Genomic DNA, 21,538 nt, shown 5'->3' on the forward strand with positions numbered 1-21,538 from the left:
TAGTGTGACAAAAACACGCAGTGAAATCAAATTTAAAGGCAACAGAAAATACATAATTAATACACATATCACCCTCTACATAGTGCGAGTCATATATCTGTTATCAGATCTTTTTGCACCAGATGTCTGACAAGAGTGGTGTGTTCTGCTTTTGTCTTTTCCCTTTTAGTTTGCATACATGTGTACACGTAAACTGTACAAAATGGTTAAATTGATAATTGAAAAAAAAGCTTCCGCACTAAAACAGTTTTTTGGGGGGGGATCGGCCAACAGAGCACCAACATCTCTAATCAGTATCTTCTTGCTCTTTTCTTTAATCTCATATTTGTCACTCGACTTCAGCGTGAACTGGCCCCCTGCTGATTTAAACAAGTGTATCTGTCTGCTTCCAAACTGTCCCGTGGGAGGAGTTTTGAGGGGAGGACAGGAAAGGTGGTGGTGTGGAGCTAAAAAAAAAAAAAAAAAAAAAAAAAAAAAAAGAAAACAGGCGGTTCATTCGCAGGCCAACTTGCTGTCAAAGCTCGACAGGCCAATGGCGAAGGCCTGAAGGGCGCACATGGGATAGTTGTAGTCCAGAGTGAAGATGTCTTCAGCCACTCTGCCAAACTGCATGACGATGTAGTCAGCTAGAGTTTTGGGGGGGGGAACAACCGCACAGTTTGTTAATCATCACTGTAAACCTGAACATGTGCAGGGGACAAACAGTGAACAGTGGGGGGGAATACTCACGGTCGTTGTCGTGAACTATTTGGAAGTTTTTGACTGAAGCTTGAGTGACGCGGCCGTGGAAGTTCAGAACGTACGACTGGGTGTCGTCGTTCCACACGGGGGCTTTATTGTGCAACTCGATCAGGTTGTCCAGTGAGTGATTCTGCCACCTGCTCAGGAGGCTCTCCTGCTCCTGTAACACACAATCATATTCACGTTTACACATTCGGCTCACGCTCTTGTTCAGAGAGAATGATCACTTGGGGAACCCATCAGACTCACATTTTGAGGCCTTACGGGGACTCTTTCAAAGCTCATGTTCATGCCCGGGATGATTACGGTCATCTTACGTGGTCCTTTGAATCCCAGCACGTTGGTCTCCTGCCAAAGAGTGTCACAAGTTCTGGTCATATTAGGAATGAACACGGGACGCAGCTGATGCTCGTGTGCTTCTTTTGTTATTCACTCACGTAGCAGATGGCAGCCATTTCCTGCCGTGTGTTGCTCTCCTCCAGCAGTGTCCCGGGGTTTTTGCAGGGATTGGTGCCGTTGTCGTACACTGTGAATTTGGTGCCCATGAGGTTGGACCTGATAGGATACGCACAACCGAGATGAAATGTTTGTCCCATGCTGGCAGCATTATTTGTAACGCCTGAGTCATTGTGTAGTGGCGAAGGCAAATCATCTTGAAACCAATCAAACATAACCACTGCCAGGTTTAATTTCATACTTTGTACACAGTTTAATAACAGCAATTACTAAGAGTCGCTGCTCAGTGTCTGCAAGCTGCTCGTGGTGCCGGCTAATGTAGCTATTTGTAACAGACATGGGGATTGTGTAATTTGTGTCCAATCAGAATGAAATGCAGTCTTGTAGCACGTACAAAAAATGTTCAGGAGGATTTTAGGCAGTTTTTTGTTTTTTAGGATGATTTCACAAATGAAGTTAGGGTCATTTGGTCTGGACGGAGGGGAAAAAAAATCATACGTTGTTGCATTTTAGTTCATGTTCACACTGACTTTTTACAAACAGACCAAGAGGAAGTTATTCAGACTGATTTGACAATTGTTATCTTGCATCATCAGCAAACAGGGTCAGATACAAGCAGAGCAATTTTAATAGCTCTTGACCTATGAATCAGTCAAAATAACCGAGCTGATGTGCATGTGTGTTGAATTGCATAAATAGGTTATAAAACTTGGTCTTCATACAGATCGTTTATAAGATCGCTCTCTTAACAGACTTCACAATTAGCATACGGATTAAGAAGTAGTTTACAGCTTTTGAAATCGTGTTAAAGTCAAACATGTGCTATCATAAAATCTTGTGATTAGTTTGTCGCTCGTTGGTCCTCACCAGGGTTCCAGTGAGAGCTTTCACAGCAGCCCAAATGAACCGTACTTATTCGGCAGGGTCAACAAAAGACAGTGACAATATAGTCCTCCGTGGACGCAGGTAGATCCAAGAGAGAAAGTGTGCTTTTTACCTCAGTTTTCCTATGAAGCTCTCTCCCTCTCGGGACAGATCAGTGGCATCCACTGAAATAAGGTAGTTGGACGTCTTACTCTTCTTTCTCTTCCTTCCTGCCAGCAAAAAGATCTGGAGAAAGAGAGACAGAAAGAAAGACGTATGTGTTTATATCTCTACTGTACACAGGATGCTCTACTCCTGAGAGGTTCGTTCTTTACGTATCTCTAGTTGAATAAGTAACTATTTCAAACCGAGTCTTGGATGTTACATTTTGTTATGTTATGTGGCTACACACTCACTCTCTTTCCATCCTCTCTCTCCATGTGCATGAAGTAGGTCGGGTAGAGGCCGCGGTCCATGCCCTTCTTGTCCCGGGTGATTCGACATTTAACGGTGACACCGCGAGGAGCCGGACGCACGACAAACTCCTCTAGATTGGACACATCAATGAGTGAGCTCTCTGCTGTGGGTGATCCGGGGGTCGACACCTCCTGGGTACAACACAGCGCATGAACTTTGGTTAAAATAACTTAATGATTTAAGATAAGATAAGATAAGATAATCCTTTATTAGTCCCGCAGCGGGGACATTTACAGGATTACAGCAGCATAGGGTATAGTGCAAAACAAGAGACATAGTAAAAGAAAAACAAGATCAAATAAAATGAAATAAAAAACAAGCATTATAAATAAGCAATAAAAAACAGTAAAAAAAAATCCACAATAACTGAAATATTATATGTACAGACAGAAAAACTATTATGGCTATAATTGCAGAGTGCATTATATTGCACTATATATTGTATTGTATTGTATTTAGTATTGGGGTTGGGATTAGTCTTTGTTAAAAGTTGTTGGTGGGTGCATTTAATGGTCTACTCACTGGAGTGTCCTTGCCACTGGCGGCAGAAGCTGGTCTGGTGTTGTCTGCGTTGGGGGACAGAGAACGTGTTCGTTCTTCGTCCTCATCGTCGTCATGCTCGCTGTCTTCATCGAAGTTCATACTGCCAGACAGACCTGGTGAGAAAGTGTGAGGGAGCTTTAAAGCTACATGAAGGCCTTTTAGAATTTCACACAATTTCAAACCCGACAGAAGTAGAAAATAATCCCAAGAAGCTCTGTTTATATTTCCAACTACAAAAGAATCTCAAAAACTTCCCAGGGGTTTTATTTAGTTTTGGTACAAAATTGTCCCCAAGGTGGATTTCACAATGTTTTGGTTCATGTCTTCTATTTTTGATATGTGATGACTAATTTAGAAATGATGCAATACTTATGCAATGATTGAAGCAAAAGTAGTGCATTATTCAATTGGAATATATTTCTCCGGAATATTAAGCAGGGATTTCTTTTACTCAGGGGAGACTTATTTAATCTCTTTCACACTAAAGGAGGAAAATGAATGAAGCTTTGGGAACCTAACTGAGCCATCAGACTGCTGTCTGTCAAACAGAAAAGTGATTTAGTTGGACCTCTGATCAACACAACCTGCCAGCAGGTTTCATAGGCATGTTTTCTTAAAAAATGATCGCCAAAGCTAAAGAATTCATCATAGCCAGAAACTTTAAAGACAGAAATTATCGTTGGATTTTAAAATTCTCGATGTTCATTGAAGGAATTATGGGTGACAAACGTTTCTGTCAGGAAAAATGACCAAATCTAAGCTTACACAGAGCAGACAAGAGTGGTTGTTAAATTGCAAATAGTTCAATATGCCAACTTTTTCCCCCCAAATTTTTAAAAACAAATTATGAAAAATATTTGATAGCTTGCGTTTTTCTTCTTTCTTTTTTTATGATTTATTGCATTACAACTGTGTAATACTGCACAAGAGACATTGTTTTCCAGCTGTTGTTGTGCGGTTTCCATAGACGTGCAGGACTTATTATATTGCAGAGAAAAACACAGACACACTGAATAAAATGTGACAGAAGCAACAAACAAAAGTGCTTGGAGATCAGAGGGGCTCTGCTCAGCACTCACCCTACAGAAAGGTCACATTCGGAGCATGGCCTCAATACCTGTCACAAACAATGCATGTTTTGTGTTTTTCTAAGTCCGTTTCTGCAACGCTGAGATTAATATGAAGAGATGCACAGCTTGCATCTGCGTACTTGTGAGGAGACGGCTCTGTGCAGTCATGCAGATGTAAAACTGGGGCCTGGCTCACTGCAGCCAGTCGAGGCTGCTCGAGACATCTGTCTCTTCTCTGATAATTGGATTTATCAGCCAGGACGCAGCTCTCTGCTGCAGCCATAGCCCGCGTTAATGTGCTGTCAGACGATGACAGTGGTCCACTGGTTTGGAAAGATCTCAGAAGGCAGGGGGAACTAGTGTCACCACAGCTTTGTAATGTTTAAGATATGCAAAATGAATTAATGAAAATAACATGGTTGGTCTAAAATTATAGAACATGTTGCACAAGTTTCCCAAATTATAATCTTCAGTTTTGAATTGATTAAATAACATAAATTGTGGCCCACCACTGGTAAAGCCTTCTTCTTTACACACAGAGTTTTTCTACTTTGCACCCAGAGGAGCCATTCTGCCACTTTTCTCCCTCCACCTGGACCAACATGTCATGGGGCATTAGAGAGTATGAGAGGTGGGAGAGCACTGGCCTCTGCAGTATTGAACAATATTGATAACGTGACAGACAACACAGCCAAGCGCAATATTTATACTGGGGAGATGGATCCAGGATATGCAGCTACCCCTGAGAGAGGAGAGAGGGTACCGTCATGAAACACAGATTGCAAATGTTAGCTTCCCTCTAACATTGACACCAGGGCTCCAATGAAAAGGCCGCGCAAAGTCAGCCAGTGGCTTATTGAAATCAACCATCTGGAAATGTCAGACAGGACTCATAATTGGCTAAACAACAACTTACTAAATAAATAAAAAAATCCAAAATAAGACACGCATTCACATGATAATCATCAGCGGCTGGTCAAGAATATAATATTTTTTTAAAAGGAAGTCGAAAAAAGAGCTGATCAAATGTGAGCGTGCCACAACTTTTCTGTTTCTCGGGGGTTGGGGTGTTATGCAAGGGCAGGGAGCCAAAAATACTTTCTGCAAGTCCTGAAGACATATTCCTGTGATAAACTGGGCTGGCATTAGCAATGAGGCCTTGCATTATTGAGAAGGACAATGATGTTTTCTACTGTGGAACAACGTCTCCCTAAAACCCAGGAAAAAAAAAATATTCTAGAAGACCTCGGATTCAATCGTGCCGCTGCAATTATGCTAACACTATGACACTTGTGGAGCCGCTATACATCTTAACTTCATGGTTTTAAGTGAACATGTTTTTAGGATGGAGAAACTGTTTTTGCTCCACAGTAGCAGGTGGATCAGTAAAAGTACACGACCCACTCGGGTGAGGTTTTAATGCATCCTCCATAAACTTTGTAAAATCCCTACCAGCTGGCTGGTGAGTGTGGGTGGGTGGGTGGCAGAATCTATAATGATGCCATAGATGAGCACCGCAGTGTGAACAATGCCCCGGCCTATTATTAAATGACCCATTTCTCACTGCGTCACCATCAATCACGCCACTGTCTGCATCCCTATTCCATACTGCAGCAGCAGAGTGCTTAGAATTCTAGGGGATGTCGAGAAGTCTGACAACAGCAGCTAATCTGGAGTGACTGAGAACAACGACTTCATCAAAACAGAGTTTGAGAAACAGCTGCGAAACAGCACCGGGGGTCTCCAGAGTCAGCGCGGGAGGCAAATAATTAGGCAGGCTTGCTCATGAAACCAAATTATAGTTGGACAAAGACGCATCTTCCCTTAACACAGGATAAAAGTCAATCAGTGGATTGTAAACGTTTAAATGGTAAATTAGTGCCTCACTAATCCTTTTTCCTGCTTTATTGTTCCAAACAAAGGAAAAGTTAACATGTTTCTCAACTCATTAACAATATCTATGTTTTGATTAGTCCTCTTAAGACGCCGCTTTAGAGTCATATATTTTGTCAAAGAGCATTTGACTACCAATTTGTTCCAAATGAGGGGAGATTGAGGCCACCTGAGTTACCGTGGCACTAATTCCAGAGGTCCTCCCTGATTGGCCAGAGACAGCAGGTGACAGGGGATAAAAGGTCATGCAAGACAGCAAGCTGGCTGGTTTATGTTTTATTTCTCTTGAAAAGCCAATGAAGTATTAAACTCTGCGAGGACTCACCTTGTTTCTGGAGTAATTCGTGGATATCTGTCTTGGGTTCTAGAAGCGTTTCAGTGTCTCCATCTCTCTCCGGCTCCTCAGCAACAGGGGACTGGGGCTGAGACTGAGGCTGTGACGGGAACTGGAACTGGGACTGTGATTGGTACTGGGACTGGGACTGGGACTGGGACTGGCTTACTGACAGGATTTTTATTCCCAGATCAGGGGCTTCGGAGCCCAAGAAAGCTGCTGGGCCATCGATACCTGCAGCAGGGGAGATCAGTCAGATGTTACCTCAGCTGTTAATTGTCTATGCAGTATTACCAATTACTATCTTTAATGTATTTTTTGCATTTATGCAGTTACACATTATAATGCTGCCTTTTAATCACATAATTCTCATTTTCTGTTCATATAAACAGATCGTAGCACATTGAGTCCAACTTTTTAACGCAGAGAGGAAGGATATCCCTCATGCAATGTACAGAAATGATGCCAGATAAAAACAAAAACAGGTGATTTTTCTCACCGTCCATGTTGACATTGTTGGTGATGCTGACTTGAGGCTCTACCAGAGGGGCCTGCTCCTCACCACGCCGCATCCTGGAGCGCCGGGGCCGAACCTCTGTGTTGGGCTGCACCATCAGCGGTTCCTGGCGCTTCCTCCGCTGCTTCTGCTCCAGCAGTGCCCTCTGTGGACCAAACAGGGGAACAGAAACGGCGCGGTACCTCAGTCCAAGTACAAATGGGTGGAGTTTCAAGGCTGGAAAATCGCTGCATACATATATACAAAAAGGTTTCTATTAATTGTTAAAAGAGGTTTTGAGGATTTCGCCAAGCTGGAGAACATCGACTCCATGAGCTGAGGGCGATTACATCAGTATGCATGATGAGTTCCAACCTGTGCCTATCTGTAGGTATTCAAAATGGCCAGGAGGATAACAACTGCACAGTTAGAATAGCTGAGGCTGATGGGTATTTTATTCATTTTTTTAAGAGGTTTCTTGCAAGATAAGATAGTTTTGGACAAGTGCTGACCTTCTGTTGGCAGATGGTAAAAAGATTCACTATTTACCGTTCACCTAAGATATTTAACTTTCGAAACATAGTGTTGCATCGACATGAATATTTACATAATAGAAAAAGGAACCTTTCATGGCATAGAAAAATGGAAATTGCTTAATTTACATAATGAGTATTGTGATGGAACATCCACACTGCATGGACGATGCAACCGCACAGTACAGGTGATGTAAGAAAAAAAACAAATACCCTTAAGACTAAAGCCAAAAGATGAAGGCAAAAAAATAGAGCCATAATAAAACCCAACAATCATGCCCAGTCATGAATAGCTCAGAGTGTAGGTTCAATGAATAGCTGAAATAATGGGTGCTGCCAGAGTCTCATTTGGTGGTATGCTGTTTTATTTTATATTAAAGAATGAACAACATTCCATCCAATGAGGTTTTATTTAAATGAGGCACTCAGGATCTAGGCCTGTCGTCATAATTATGTTACTGACATATCATACCATATATGGACATAACCTCAATCATTTTAACATTATCGATTTATTTATTGTTTTGGTTGTGTGGTTTTATTCTGTTTCTGTTTAACTTTTACATTCAAATTCCAGTGTCTGAATATTCTTAAGAATCTGAAATTCATTGCTCTTTAAAAGCGTCTACTTTTATATTATCATTACATGGTGTAAAGTGGTCATAAAATGACAATTATATTAATTATCGCAATTATTTATGGGACAGTACGTAGTCCAACAAAAGTAGTTTCCAACAAAATGTGTTCAGCGACAAGAAGATTTTTCCATTTCCTTAACTGGTATTTTTGCCCTCTGACTACACAGCATTAGTATATGCTTTAGGTGGTGTGGTATACCGTGTAGTGATTTGTGATGAAGTTTAAGTAAGGGCAGAAAATCCATCATGGACATGCTGTGTCAAAGTAGCCGATGGATTACGCAAGCACATTAATTAGCACGTCAAGTGCACAATAAGTTCTGTTTGGTGATGTTGTTTAGTGAACTTGAAGAGTCCAGGAGGCCTTGTCTCATATTTCCCTGACCAAAAAGCTTTCAGAACTCATGAGTCATATGTCTCTAACGAATCCGTCTCACTGTTTCTGTACAACCACAACAACATCTGCTACCACTGTCATGACTTATCAGTGAAAAGGTTAACGGATAAACGTGAAGATTTTACATCACCAGCACCATAAAAAAACAATCTCCATGAGTGCAAAGAGGCATGGTGCATTGACAAACAACAGATGGTAATATATAAGAGGTATAAAGATATATATAAAGCAATAAAAAAAAAAAGATGTGTAAGCAATTGAAATTGTATCACTGAATGCATTAGTTCTTTAATACACACGTGTATGAAGAGAGATTTGTTATCATTTTAAGAGAACCAGGATTTGCATGCAAACTTTATGGCTATAAATAAAGGCGACAAATGAATAAAACATACAGCAAGATTATCATAATGAGTTTCATTAATGTTAGTGTCATAAATAGATATGGAAATATAGCCAAATTTAAAAATAGATATCTATAGTGTTGGGAAAATCTGATTTATTCTGCCTTTTGTCAATATAGGGACTTTTTAATGAATTGAAATCCCACTAGAAATAACTGTAATCAAAACAATCGGTTTAAACTCTGGACTAATTCTTCATACAATCAAAGTCCGACCGGATTGCGTTGCCCTCCCTTCTCGTTTCTATTATAAGCCGATCTATTGTAATATTGTATTCTTTTGTAAAGACTCTGTACTTGGCATTTTGAGACCAGGATGTGACTTCATTCAGGCTCTAACAGTCTTTCCTGTACCAGCCAAAACATGAGGTAGAGTAGACTAAACTATAAATCTAATTAGAGGAGACATACTGTTTATTAATGTGTGGCTTTCCAAAGAATCTGACGACAAGAGTTGAATTTAGTCAGTGAGAGATTACTGGGTGACTGAATCTTTCCTTTCTCAGGCAGAAAGTTCGAAAAACAATCAGACGGGAAGACAGCCAAACACCTCTTACAAACTGTTATCCTCACGAAGTTAAAAAATATATATATCAGAATCAGAAACATTAGAAATGACCAACCCGCTCCATTGATATCCTGAAGTTGGGTGAGCCAAAGTTAACTGCTTTCTTTATAGAAAAAACATTACAAGTCCCACTCGTCTTGAGGTCAGATGAAAGTACGTTCTCCTCCAAAGAACAGCACTCCTGCCGGGCATGACTCTGTCTCCCTGTCCCCCATTCACTTCTCTGGAAGTGGAGTTTGACAGTCGATAAACCAACAGCCTCCTCTGCACTATGTGGTCCTCTGACAGAAAGGAAAAGAAAAAAAAAAACGATCTGGCTCTCAGGGTAAACACCGAGCGCCAGTGTGCGTGTGCGTGTTTGTGTGAGCGTATGCGCGGCCACCGTCGCTAACTGAATCAGCCGTCATTAGTGCTCCAGCAGGAGGGGAGAGAGGGAGAAGGGGGGGGGGGGGGGGGTTGAGGGGAGGTGAGGTGCGCTCAAAGTGATATACGGTCACAGCCACAGTGCTTCTGGTGTTATTGTCTGAATGGTTTTCATTTTTACTATTTGAAATGGGTTTGGAAACACTGAATTGAGTGAGATCATAAAAGAAAGCCGGATTTAACTTGTGTTTAATATTCATCAGTTTTCCATAACCTATGTGTGGACCCCCCCCTCTGGGCATAAGAGCATGTGTGTTTGTCCTCGTCATGAGTTACATAAGAGCAGAAGACTCTCAAGTGAGGCTGTTTGGTTTCAACTGAAAGTGTGCTGCATAACTGAGCCACAGTGGGACCATGACACACACACACACACACACACACACACACACACACACACACACACACACACACACACACACACACACACACACACACACACACACACAGAGCCAGGCGCCCCGTACTATAAATCCTTCCCTCTCTTTGAACTCCACAATCTGGCCCTCCCGCTCCTTTCTGCCTAATATGTGAGATAGTGGAGAACGGCTTCCAGCTTAAATCAAAGCTCTACACCGCGGCTCTTCAGCGAGGTTTGTGGATAAAGCGTCTTACAGAGACTCGGGGGTGAGAAACGGATAAAAAAGAGAACAAATATGTGACAGAAGAAGAGCTATGTCAGGTAATAGGTGGATATGAGGAAAACAATTCAGCCTCAGGAGTAAGAAGGCTTTTAAATTCCAAGTGGCTGGGCAGGTGAAAAACAGGAGATTTCCAGAACCGGCGGTTAATCACTAAATTGCACGCCACCGCTGTGTTGTTGAAGCTGCTCCTGCCAACAGCAGGCGCCCCTCGGTGACACCACAGTGGCAGAGCACAGAGGCATCTCGGCCCTTTTAATGTCCCCCGGTTTCATGCTAAATCTTGGCAGGTGCTTACAAACACAACAGGATAGCTCTCAAAAACACCGTCTATGTGTGAGTTGGAAGGCTTAGTCAGACTAAAGGTAACGCATAACAGCTATGAACAAGAACAGATGTTGTTTGAAAGAGGGATGCACCAATTTCACTTTTCCAGTCCGGACACGGATACCTGGCCTTGGGCGTCCGCTGATACCCAGCATTATCTTTCTATGTGATAACCAACATCAGGCTTGACTTAAAAATTGCTTTTCTAACTTTGTAAAACAAAATGAAACAAACAAACAAACATATAGAAATACATTAACTGAAATGTTTTTCATTATAAAAATATTAAATCGTGCGCCAGCAACTTGGTAAAAAAATCTTCAAAATGAACATGAATTACAATTCAAGTGCAAACCTTTTTAATGCAGCAACACATTGGTCATAACTAAAAAAGGAATTCAAATCCAGTATATAATATAGATAGTAAATCAAAGTCTGACCACTTTGTGTTGCCCTCCCTTCTAGTTGCTATTTTAAGCCAATCTATTGTAATATTGCATTCTGTTGGAAAGACTCTGTACTTGGCATTAAGAGACCCGGATGTGACTTCATTTAGGATCTAACAGTCTTTCCTGTATAGGCCAATACATGAAAAGCAGAGTATAGTTCAGTTCTATGCTTATATAAGCATAGAACTGAACTGAATAGATCGGGGCCACCAAGACCCGATCCTGCTATTAGAGTCACTATCGGCTCGATATCAGTGATGGTACTTCCCTGCCTTAAAACTACTATAATAAAAGAGTATGGACATCAAAGTCGTCCGAATTACGTTACTGGGAAACAAACAATTGTCAAAAAGTGTATGTTAGTGAATGAAGTTTGGCTTCTTACCTGTTTTTCCAGCTTCTGTTGCATAAGACTGGCACTGTCATCTTCGATGCCACTACAGAGAAAAAACAATAAAGCTTATTTATAAAGCGTAAGAGATTTCACACACGGTAATCTCTAAGAGCATTTAGACTTGAATCTGATTTCCCATAACAAACCAGTAGGGGTCACCACTGCTGTTGCACTAACACCAGTTAATAAAGGATTTGTATCCTGCATGGTCCTCCGTGTAATAAACCAATTAGGGCATTAACAGGGTTTAGTCACAGTAGTGGCAGTTTTAAAAAATGCAATAAAAACCAAATAATGAGTAATCTACAGGTCAAGAAGAAGTGACCTTCTTAGCTTGTTGGTGAAACATGGCATGACTCATTCTCTGAAAGTGACAGAGAAAAAAAAGAAAAAAAAGAAGAAAGCATGAAAAAAGAAAAAAAAAGTACAAAGCTCCAGCTGAGACGAAGCCTTGAAGTCTGGCTCTACTGGGAGTTTACCCTGGACACCTATCTGAAGGGACCAGGCCCTTGTTGCTTAGCTACCGTGAGGAGAGAGAAGGGCAACAGCAGGAGTCAGAGACCTTCTGTATCTCAGTCCCTCTGTGAAACACTCACATACGCTGATGTAATGTGTAGGTAGGTCACTAACTCCATTCCTCATTTCTATCATCTTTTCCTGTCGGGTACATCTAAAAATATCTCATGTTCTGCCGGGCTGAAATTAGTTTGGGTTTTTTTTTGGAGAAAAGGATTAAGGGTATAGGATGAGAAGTCTTCAAATCAGGCTGCCTATCTCTTCCATCAGGTAAGCTCACCCGATATCTGACTCACTCATCCCTCCCCCTTCTATTTCTACTTCCCTCAGTTACATTACATCCTTTCCACAGCTCTAGGTGATGACACACACTACTTAAGGACCTCAAGCCCAATGCTGGCTGACATCACAGCTCGTCACTGAAGGACAGTCGCTGGACCTCAAAAGGGGGACGAGTTCCGGAAACCCAATTTATTTTAATAAGCTTGCTCCGCTTTTCATAGCCCAACAGCTCTGATCAGTCGATTCTCCGTAAAAAAAACCGAGTCCTTCTCTTATGGCACCGGAGAACAGGTGGTGGTCACAAGGAGAAGGGATGGAGGGGTGGAGGATGATGATGGTCGTTTTTAAAAGAAAGATCTGTGTGAAGGTTGTGTAGGTGAACAGAGAGACATGGCAGAAGGCACTACGGGTTTCTGCATGAAGTTGTGTGTGTGTCTGTGGATGAGGATACTTCTACCAAAGGACAACCACAAGATGTTGACATAGATTTCCCCATTGGGGTGTGACATTAATGACGCTGTTTCCATGCTACAAAGTAAAGTCGGATCTTTCGCAGAAGACACACACCCTCTATCGGAGAGTTTCCCTCATGTTTACAACCTCAAACCCAGTCTGCGGTATTCCCCTTAGGCCATCTTTGTCCGAAAACAATGTGATTAATTCTTTTTATGGCAGCTTTTGAAATAGTCGAGCATGTTTTCCCCACACAAAGACATGCCACTTGGTATGACATTTTGGGGCGGATGTAGCGCAGTGGAGAGCAGGGTCGTTCTTGGGCAAGACACTTAACCCCAAGTTGCTCCCGAAGGCTTTGCCATCGGTGTGGACTGGATGTCGAATGCTATGTTGAATGCTAGTTACAGATGGGCAGCTGGCACCTTGCATGGTAGCCCTGTCATCAGTGTGTGAATGGGTGAATGATATGTAATGATATGTAATATAAGCTTTGAGCTACTGATTATAAGTCGATTTGGATAAAAGCGTCTGCTAAATGACTGTAATGTAATGTAATGACGTAAAGCAGTTGGATTGCCATCTGTCCAAAAAAGTCTGACAAATATGGTGTTTACACAACAGATAACCTTTGAAAATGGAATTAAACTTCTGTTTCAGTTGGTAGTTCAAGACACAGATTGTAAGAAGAAAGTGTGTGTGTGTGTGTTTGTGCAGGTGTGTCACTTTCTACCTTGCCGTTGAGTTAGAGGAGAAGCTGGCAGAGCTTGAGGGTCTTCAGGGACAATGGCAATTTGGCACCAAGGCAGCAGTAGGACAGGACACGTGGAAAAAAGATAAAAGGATAAAGAAAAAAGTTCAGGCACAAGATCAAAAACTAAGAGACGTTATGCTTCAGGAGGACAGTAATGATTTTTTGAAGTCGGACAAACTGATAATTAAGACAGAGGACAGCTGAAGAACAGGTGCCTCATTAAATAAAAGACACCATCATTTAGAGTAATATCATAAATACTTCAATCTGTTGGGGGTTGAGAGAATGTCCTCTACAGCAAATGTTCTTGGAAAAACTCTCTCACACACACACACACACACACACACACACACACACACACACACACACACACACACACACACACACACACACACACACACACACACACACACACACACACACACACACACTTCCTGCCTCATCACAGCTGTGAGTGATCAATGTTTCATTAGTCCGTCACAGCTTGGGTGACAAGAGAAGGACGGGCCCCTGTTGTCCCCTTTCCTTGTGTGTCAGACGATGGTAGCCATGGAGACTCGGGCTCCGTAAACAGCGCACCTCCACCTGCATTGATTAAAAGGCTGCAGCCAGATCTTAGGCTTCACTGTAATTGGAGGTCTTAGCACTGTGCTGTAAAGATTTACAGACCGGAACAGAGGGAGGGGTCTGCGAGGGCGTGTAATTACTGCTGGGCTGCACATAAAAATCTAAATATTTATTCGGACAACATATGGTCAGAGGTATTTGTGAGGCACGTTATCAAATGTGCAATATAATAACAGAAAATGTGATTTTTTTTTTTAAATGCTGTAAATAATGAAATGTTAACAGCGCTCCATCCCACCACTGTTGATTCAGGGTGAAAAAGGAGGACAAGTCGACGATATCAAAGCTATTAAGAAATTGCGTGGCATTAACTGGAGGGATCCTATTATGCGAGCACAGTCCATTTTGGCTGTTGTTCGTTTTAATTAAAAGCCTTTGCCACTTCAAAAAAGGAATTTGAAAGTTGAATGAGCATAATTTAATGTCCGCCACGGGGCAATGCAGCTCTCGTCTAAGAGAGGACACAGAATGAAAGGAGGACGGATGAGATTAAGCGCTTAGTTCCCTGTGGAGTTTTACATAGTTCACTTGTGTAAAACTGATCTGAAACTGCAACCCCAAGTAGAACCACGTCCAGACTGAGAGGCAAATTCACAATGAATGGCTTGCGGCTGCGGGATCATGTAGATATTGCACTAATGACATAGCGCATGCACGCCCATAAAGATTTAGTGCAGAGGACAATATGAATCTTTTTTTTCCTCTGATTGCTATAATGCCTTTTGGAAAAGAAGAACTGAGCTGAAGTTCTTGACCTCTGAGGTTAAAAGTGTAATGCCAAATTTAAGTTTTAGTTATACTGTGTGAATTATATTTGTGTATGTTCTGTGATATTCTGTGTAAAGGATTGATGTCCACAGGCCAGGTGCAGGTTGGTAAACACCTCTGTACAAAAGGTTGTCTTGTTCCCCTCTGACCTTCACTCTCCCCTCCCTAACCTACTCCTTGTCCTAGGCGCCAGTAGATATACTAAATCAGAACAGAGTCTGCAGACACTGAATTATAGCCTTGACCACCCCTGTCTTGTTTTGTCCTTATATTCAGAGTGTGAAGCCTTTCTCTTCAGTGCATTAGTTTGCAGGCTCGACGGTGCACACTCTGTCGGCTCTGTATGATCCTGTAAACCTCTGCCTCTTTCTTATAAGAAATAAAATATCACAAAGACACTCTTTGTCATCTGATTGTTATTTCAACGCTCACTTCGGACTCATCTCGGGTAGTATTAGCATAGTATCATTTGTTTCCACAACAAAAGGCAGAAATTAAACGTGACGTGAGAGAAACCGTATTTGTAATTCAATATCCCCCGTCTGCTTTTGGTGATTCTGTAACCACACCGTGACACTGTAAAAAAAGAAGATGGCATGACGATGCAATACAATCACGGCTTCCATGACCACTGGAGAGTCTGAGTGACACACCCTTCATAAATGCGCTTCAGTTACCAGAAGATGCTCATAATTTCAGTGTAACTGCGTGCTGATCTTTGTGAATTGTACTGTTTTCGCAGTGTGGCTCATTTGCATAGAAAGGGGACCGTTTTGCTGCCACTGTTTTCATATTACCTCATTTAAATATGTGCAAATAGCACAGGAGCACCGAGTCAGTTAGGTGGTGCTTATCACCCTTCTTCCGGTGCTTTGAGAATTGTTTGTTTACAACTGAGAGAGCATTAAACACTGAAGCTTATCCTTCCACTCAGTACTTCCTAACTCTGTGTAAACCACAAATCATGTTTTTTTTTGTACTGATTATTCAAACAAGATTCACACTGTGCTTGTTCTCTGAGCTTAAGGGCTGATGGGATTTATTTGTTTTACCTTGGACAGAGCCAGGCTATCTGTTATTCCCCTACTCTGTACTTTAAGTGGCAATTTTTGTTGATAGATGATTCAGAATTGTGTGCATAGTTTCATCTGTGTGTATAAAAAGGAGGAAAACTGTAATACATCATTTTTTCCGTGAACGTCACCACAGACAACCAGTTTGTAATTCTGCAAATACATCAATATTGCAATACAAAAGGCTCAATCACCATTGTGTTACCTGCTTAGCCAATAGCCAATAGACTTAACAGACATTTGTTTAAATAGGTTGCCACTTTAACGCATGTACAATCAACATTAAAACATAAACCTTCTCATCTAAGCCTCAATGTTGATTTATTCCTTTAAAACATTTGGACAGCAAGCCATTGATGACACCAGCACCACTTTGGCCTCTGATAGTGTTTTTCCCCATCTCAGCTTCGCTTACTAATTGCTAACTTGGCTATCTTTGAAAGTGTACCAAGCTCTTCCAAATACTACAAAGAAAAGGCTAAGAGGACACATTGAGTGTTGACAGTCACAGTCGTGTCAGCTCTTCCAGTAATCACTTGGATGGATATTCTAAGCACATCCTTAGATGCATTCCAATCAAGAAGCCAAAAAAACCCAAAAAGAAAACCAGCTCTGACACGCAAATCAACCAACTCTGGTTACAGCACAGTCACGGCCTGAATAAGTAACGACGCGGTGGCAGAAACATGAGCGAGAGAGGCACATCTTTGACTGCAGGTCAGCCGTTCAGCTGGTTCAGCTGGCCAGAGGGAAGGAGCGGCGACTGGGAGACACATTACATTAGAGCCGACCTCCCGTCCTGGCACAGGCCACTGTGCAATTCTCAATCCTGCTAAGTCAATACAGCTCGGAGGACTGAAGGAAAAATGTGTTTGTCCGTGTGTGTGTGTGTGTGTGTGTGTGTGTGTGTGTGTGTGTGTGTGTGTGTGTGTGTGTGTGTGTGTGTGTGTGTGTGTGTTAATGCAAGAGCCAGTTGTCCTGCTGGAACAAATAAACCATAAGTCTTGGAGAGCACACAAGGAAGGCTAGTTTCAAACAACCGCCAAAGAGCATAACATATGTGTGTGTGTGCCTGTGCGCGGCTACCTGTATGACCAGCGGCTGTAGACGGGCTGCGCTCCCCCGTTCTTTATAGCGTCCATGGATGCGGCTGCAGGAATGCTAGTCCAGGGGCTCTCCTATCACAGCTCAAGAGTTACCGTGCCGTCCTACCTGACAGCAAGCAAGCCCCGCAGGCTCCGAGATCACTGCCAAAGAGTAGCTATGTCCAATCCCAGGGGAGTGACAGCTACCGGCGCTGAGGCAGGCTGAGGTCGGGAGGCTTGGAGCGGTTGCCATGACTTCACACCTCGGGCAACTCACAAGGGTTCAAACTGGGGCTAGGTATAAAAGTGAGAGGCCTAAATACTTGTGTCGCACAGTGGTTACCTGTTTGAGCCGTTTATGTTTGATATAACATCCCACCTTCCCAGTGGCTGGATAGATTTCCAAAATAAAATCTATTTGTCAGCTTGGTGTCATCCGAGTTCTCCTTTTTTTTTTATTTTTTACTGCCAGGCTACTTTCCAGTAACTTTCTGAAAGACTCAGCAGTCGCAGCTCATATCCTCTGACTCATAAGGCGGCACTGATATACCAAACCACAGATGCACAATCTGTCTGGCATCTCAGTTACATGCAATAGTGGAATTTTATTGAGCTTTAAATATCCTAAATTTCTTCTAAAACGTAATCCCCCGTCAACCTTACTGGATCAATCCATGTTCAACTGTCAGCATATGAGTAGAACGTGCCAGTCGTTGTTAATCATGATAATACTGAAAAGCACATGTTGTTTTAAAAAAAAAAATGCAACTCAATACACTGAAATTTATAGATTATCCTTTCTAAAAACAGACATGGTGTGGGGACCTTAATCTAGTTGCTAGGGAACCAGAGCCTCACAAACGTTTATCTCCACCTATTTGCAAGAGTGGCGAGGAAAGAACGCACGGCGCAAACGAAGAATGTGTTTGTGTACGTTCGTCCTGGGGGACAGCAGTGAAATGGCATATAAGTCAACTGGTGATAAGCGGGGGAATCATTCACCACAGGGAGTAATTATTGAGCTCAAAACAAATGATGGAAAAAAAGCTACAAGAGTTAATAATGATACCATTTTCCCTGGGGACCCGATGGGACACATTCTACTCACGGCTCTCCTGCAGTGACGCTTTGCTTTGTTTCTGGAAAGCTTGACAGAAAATGTCATTACGTCCATTAAGTGTTTGGCAATTTGAATCTTCTCAAGGTGGAAGAAGCCATTTGGCTCTGATCGTATCATGACGCAGAAACACAGATTTAACCACAAACACAGCAGAAACTGTAACTTCAGTGAAATATGTGCCGTGCTGAAGCATTCAACCAGGACAAAGTGAGTCCATTCCCAAATACCACGGATGTTTTTTCAGTGTCTCAGTGATTGAGCAACAGAGTGGATTACTCTGGCCAGCTGGGCCGTATGGTTTTTTTCGGAATCCACTGGACAACCACAGCAAATCACAACTCAACTACAAGCCCCGGTGTAGTTAGAAAGGTCAACTGCCATAATGATGGTGTTACCATGGGCAACTACAAGTACTGGATTCATTTTCATACATGGATTCCTCTCTGGGAACCAACAGATTACACATTTGTCAGTTTAGTTATCTGCACTTCCAACCGTGCTGACAATTCCTCCAAACTACTGATGCATGATCTGTAAAAAAAACCTCCTGTGGCAGTTGTGATCTTTCTGACCTTGTTCAATACTGTACTCTGTGAAGACATTACACCCGCTCTACAGGATAATCTGGACAGTAACAATGGATGTTTTTGTGACTGTGATACTGATGGTACTCAGTGATACTATACCTCACTATTACGCAACTGCTGTACCCAGAATCATTGCAAAAAAAAAAAAACACTCCACTGGGGTTAGGAGCCATGGGTGGCCTATCTCTACAGTTGTCAACATAACAACCTGGAAAATTGTATAATAACCTTTCAGCTGGTGACTCTAGGCTGACACAGGAAGTCTTTGGGTGCCATTAAAGTACAGATGTCCCATTACGGTTGTGTGTGCCGTTTTTACCGCTAACCCTGGCAATGACAATGCAACAAGCGAACAGAAAACTTTCTCGGCGATTCACTATTAACACTACACTCATGTTATCAGCCCCTCAAACATTACACAGGCTCCAGTAATCATAACTGCTTCACTCTGACATCCTTGTGCTTTGGAAAAAAAATCTGCTGTGACACAGTGCTACTAGGAGTAAAAGTTAGACTAATTTAAACCAATATGTTTGTAAGAGAAAAATAAAAAAGTAACAAGAAGCGGAGAAAAGGCCACTTATTCATCTGTCTTTGAAGGTTGATCATTACAAATGCCGAGTCAGCCGTCTGTGAACTTTATAACACAAACTGTCTGGGTTCGTCGAGTCTATGAGCAGTGTGCATCACAGCGTGGGTGCTCATAAGGAGTGATTCCATTGCTGTGTCTCACATTTCCAAATTGACACGGTTACAAAGCCAAGATTTTTCCTATACTGTAAAATCCCAGTGTTTGTTCTAGACATACGGGGGAAAACATGAACAAGATGGTAGCTAGTCATTTTCTAACACATTAACCTACTGACACTGACTGGCACCACTTAGGTTATGAATGAATGCAGTACAAAGACAATATAACAAGAATAAACCAAGGCTGTAGCAATCCACATAATTTGTTTGCATTCAAAAACTTGTCAACATCACTGTAACTGTAATAAAAATGTAAATGTTGCATAATGTGTCTGTGCCTTGAATGCCTTGAATGTGCAAACTGAGAAAAAAAACAAATAATCACGCTGGGAATGTAACAGGAAAGGGTGGGAGGTAGTTTGATTTTTATCTGCCTGCAAAATGAAAGCAGACCTCTGCTCCAGCGCTTGAAATTGCTCATAGTATCTTCCATCATGCACAAACACACAAACACACAAACACAAGATCCATTTTTCCAACACCTGTTTGAATGACTAGCAGAGTGGACATCAGAGGGAAAGTGTAGGAAGCACTCTTGCGCATTATGCTGATGTGAATGATGTGTTTGAGTCTGACAATGGCTATCAAGCTTTTGCTACATGTTTACAACTGATACCTTCAAATGTACAATACAATCCATGTTTTTGCATTTACAGACTGCCCTACTTTCTTACTCGGTTATCAACGTATGAGGTCCATAACTATAGATGCTGTTCTCGGTGGTGAGGACATACTGTATAACGTGACTGCTTCACAGGAACGCTTTGACACAGAACAGACAGAGGCTGCATGCTCCAACACGACATGCAAACTTGTGTTTATTCCTCATGCCTCTTGCTTCACTGTATTTAAAGCTGATTCAACCTAGCCTTCCCCCCCATCTGTGATGCATAACTCCCTTTGATAGGTTGTGATCAAACAGAGAACATAGGGATCCAAGCTCTCAAGTCTATGGGGAAAGCTGCACAGTGAGAGAAGTTGTTGTTACATTGTATCAAGTAAACATACACACATGCTTCATATTGTAATAACAAGATATGAGGTAACTAAACATACACTACTACTGAAGTCCATCAAAATGTGCTGCCTAGGAGACAAATCAAAACACTATTAAAGCACGTTATTGCAGCTGGATATTTAATTGTTTTCCTTTTTTTGTTCAGCTATAAGAGATGTTGTTATGAAGGCACCTCGGCTGGTTAACGTGACACTAAAAAGAGCAACATATGTGATCAACATAAGAGAGAAACAGACTGCTGTGAGATGTTACAGCTAGCTTGTTAGCTAGCGTTAGCCGCTTCAGCCTCTACTGTAAGCAATGGTGCCTTCATTAAAAAAAAAAAAGTTTTTACGGGTAAGAGAAAACGGTGACGACCCCGGTTGGCTCATCGTGCCACAGTTGTCTTAAACAGAACAAAACGCAACCGTAGGAAACACAAGCAACGTATCGCTATCTTTTGGTTTTTACCTCATGCTGTAGTAACTCATGTTTATCCACGGTTGCTAAGGGAAGATCCTCGTGCAGCCGAACATTCTCTTTGTGGACGCGGTAGCGGAGAACTCTGTTACTCGGGTCCTTAGTTACAGAGCGCACTAAGAACGGGCTTTCCTATTGGTCAGCCGACTGCTACGTGGATTTTGATTGGCTGACCAGTCCGGAGGAGGATGGAGAGTTGTTCATATTTTTCGTTTTTTTACCTTGAAATGTTTTTTGTGTGTTTTTTTTCCAAATTGTAAAAGGAGCCACAAAGGCGTGAAAATATATATATATATTTTTTAAAATATTGTCACAGAAAATACAATATAAATGGCTTTGGTCAAGGTTGTTCTACAGTGACTGGTAACCATGACAACAAGTAGCTCAAGAAACTCTATGACT

General features: G+C 41.9%; 1 protein-coding gene across 1 annotated transcript; it reads right to left on the reverse strand.

Annotated features, from left to right (window-relative positions):
• Positions 1–466: 466 nt before the first annotated feature.
• tulp3 (TUB like protein 3) lies at positions 467–21,200 on the reverse strand. The gene is made up of 12 exons (XM_054624849.1): positions 21,128–21,200; positions 13,629–13,670; positions 11,636–11,687; positions 6,878–7,040; positions 6,370–6,612; positions 3,061–3,194; positions 2,478–2,669; positions 2,195–2,307; positions 1,179–1,296; positions 991–1,089; positions 730–901; positions 467–626 (listed from the first exon to the last, which is right to left on the reverse strand). The coding sequence occupies exons 1-12, from the start codon at positions 21,145–21,147 to the stop codon at positions 493–495; spliced, it is 1,482 nt and encodes a 493-aa protein (XP_054480824.1). The 5' UTR covers positions 21,148–21,200; the 3' UTR covers positions 467–492.
• Between the last annotated feature and the right edge of the window lie 338 nt (positions 21,201–21,538).

Source organism: Anoplopoma fimbria, chromosome 23 (assembly GCF_027596085.1).
Source record: "Anoplopoma fimbria isolate UVic2021 breed Golden Eagle Sablefish chromosome 23, Afim_UVic_2022, whole genome shotgun sequence".
In the NCBI taxonomy this organism is placed as follows: domain Eukaryota; kingdom Metazoa; phylum Chordata; class Actinopteri; order Perciformes; family Anoplopomatidae; genus Anoplopoma; species Anoplopoma fimbria.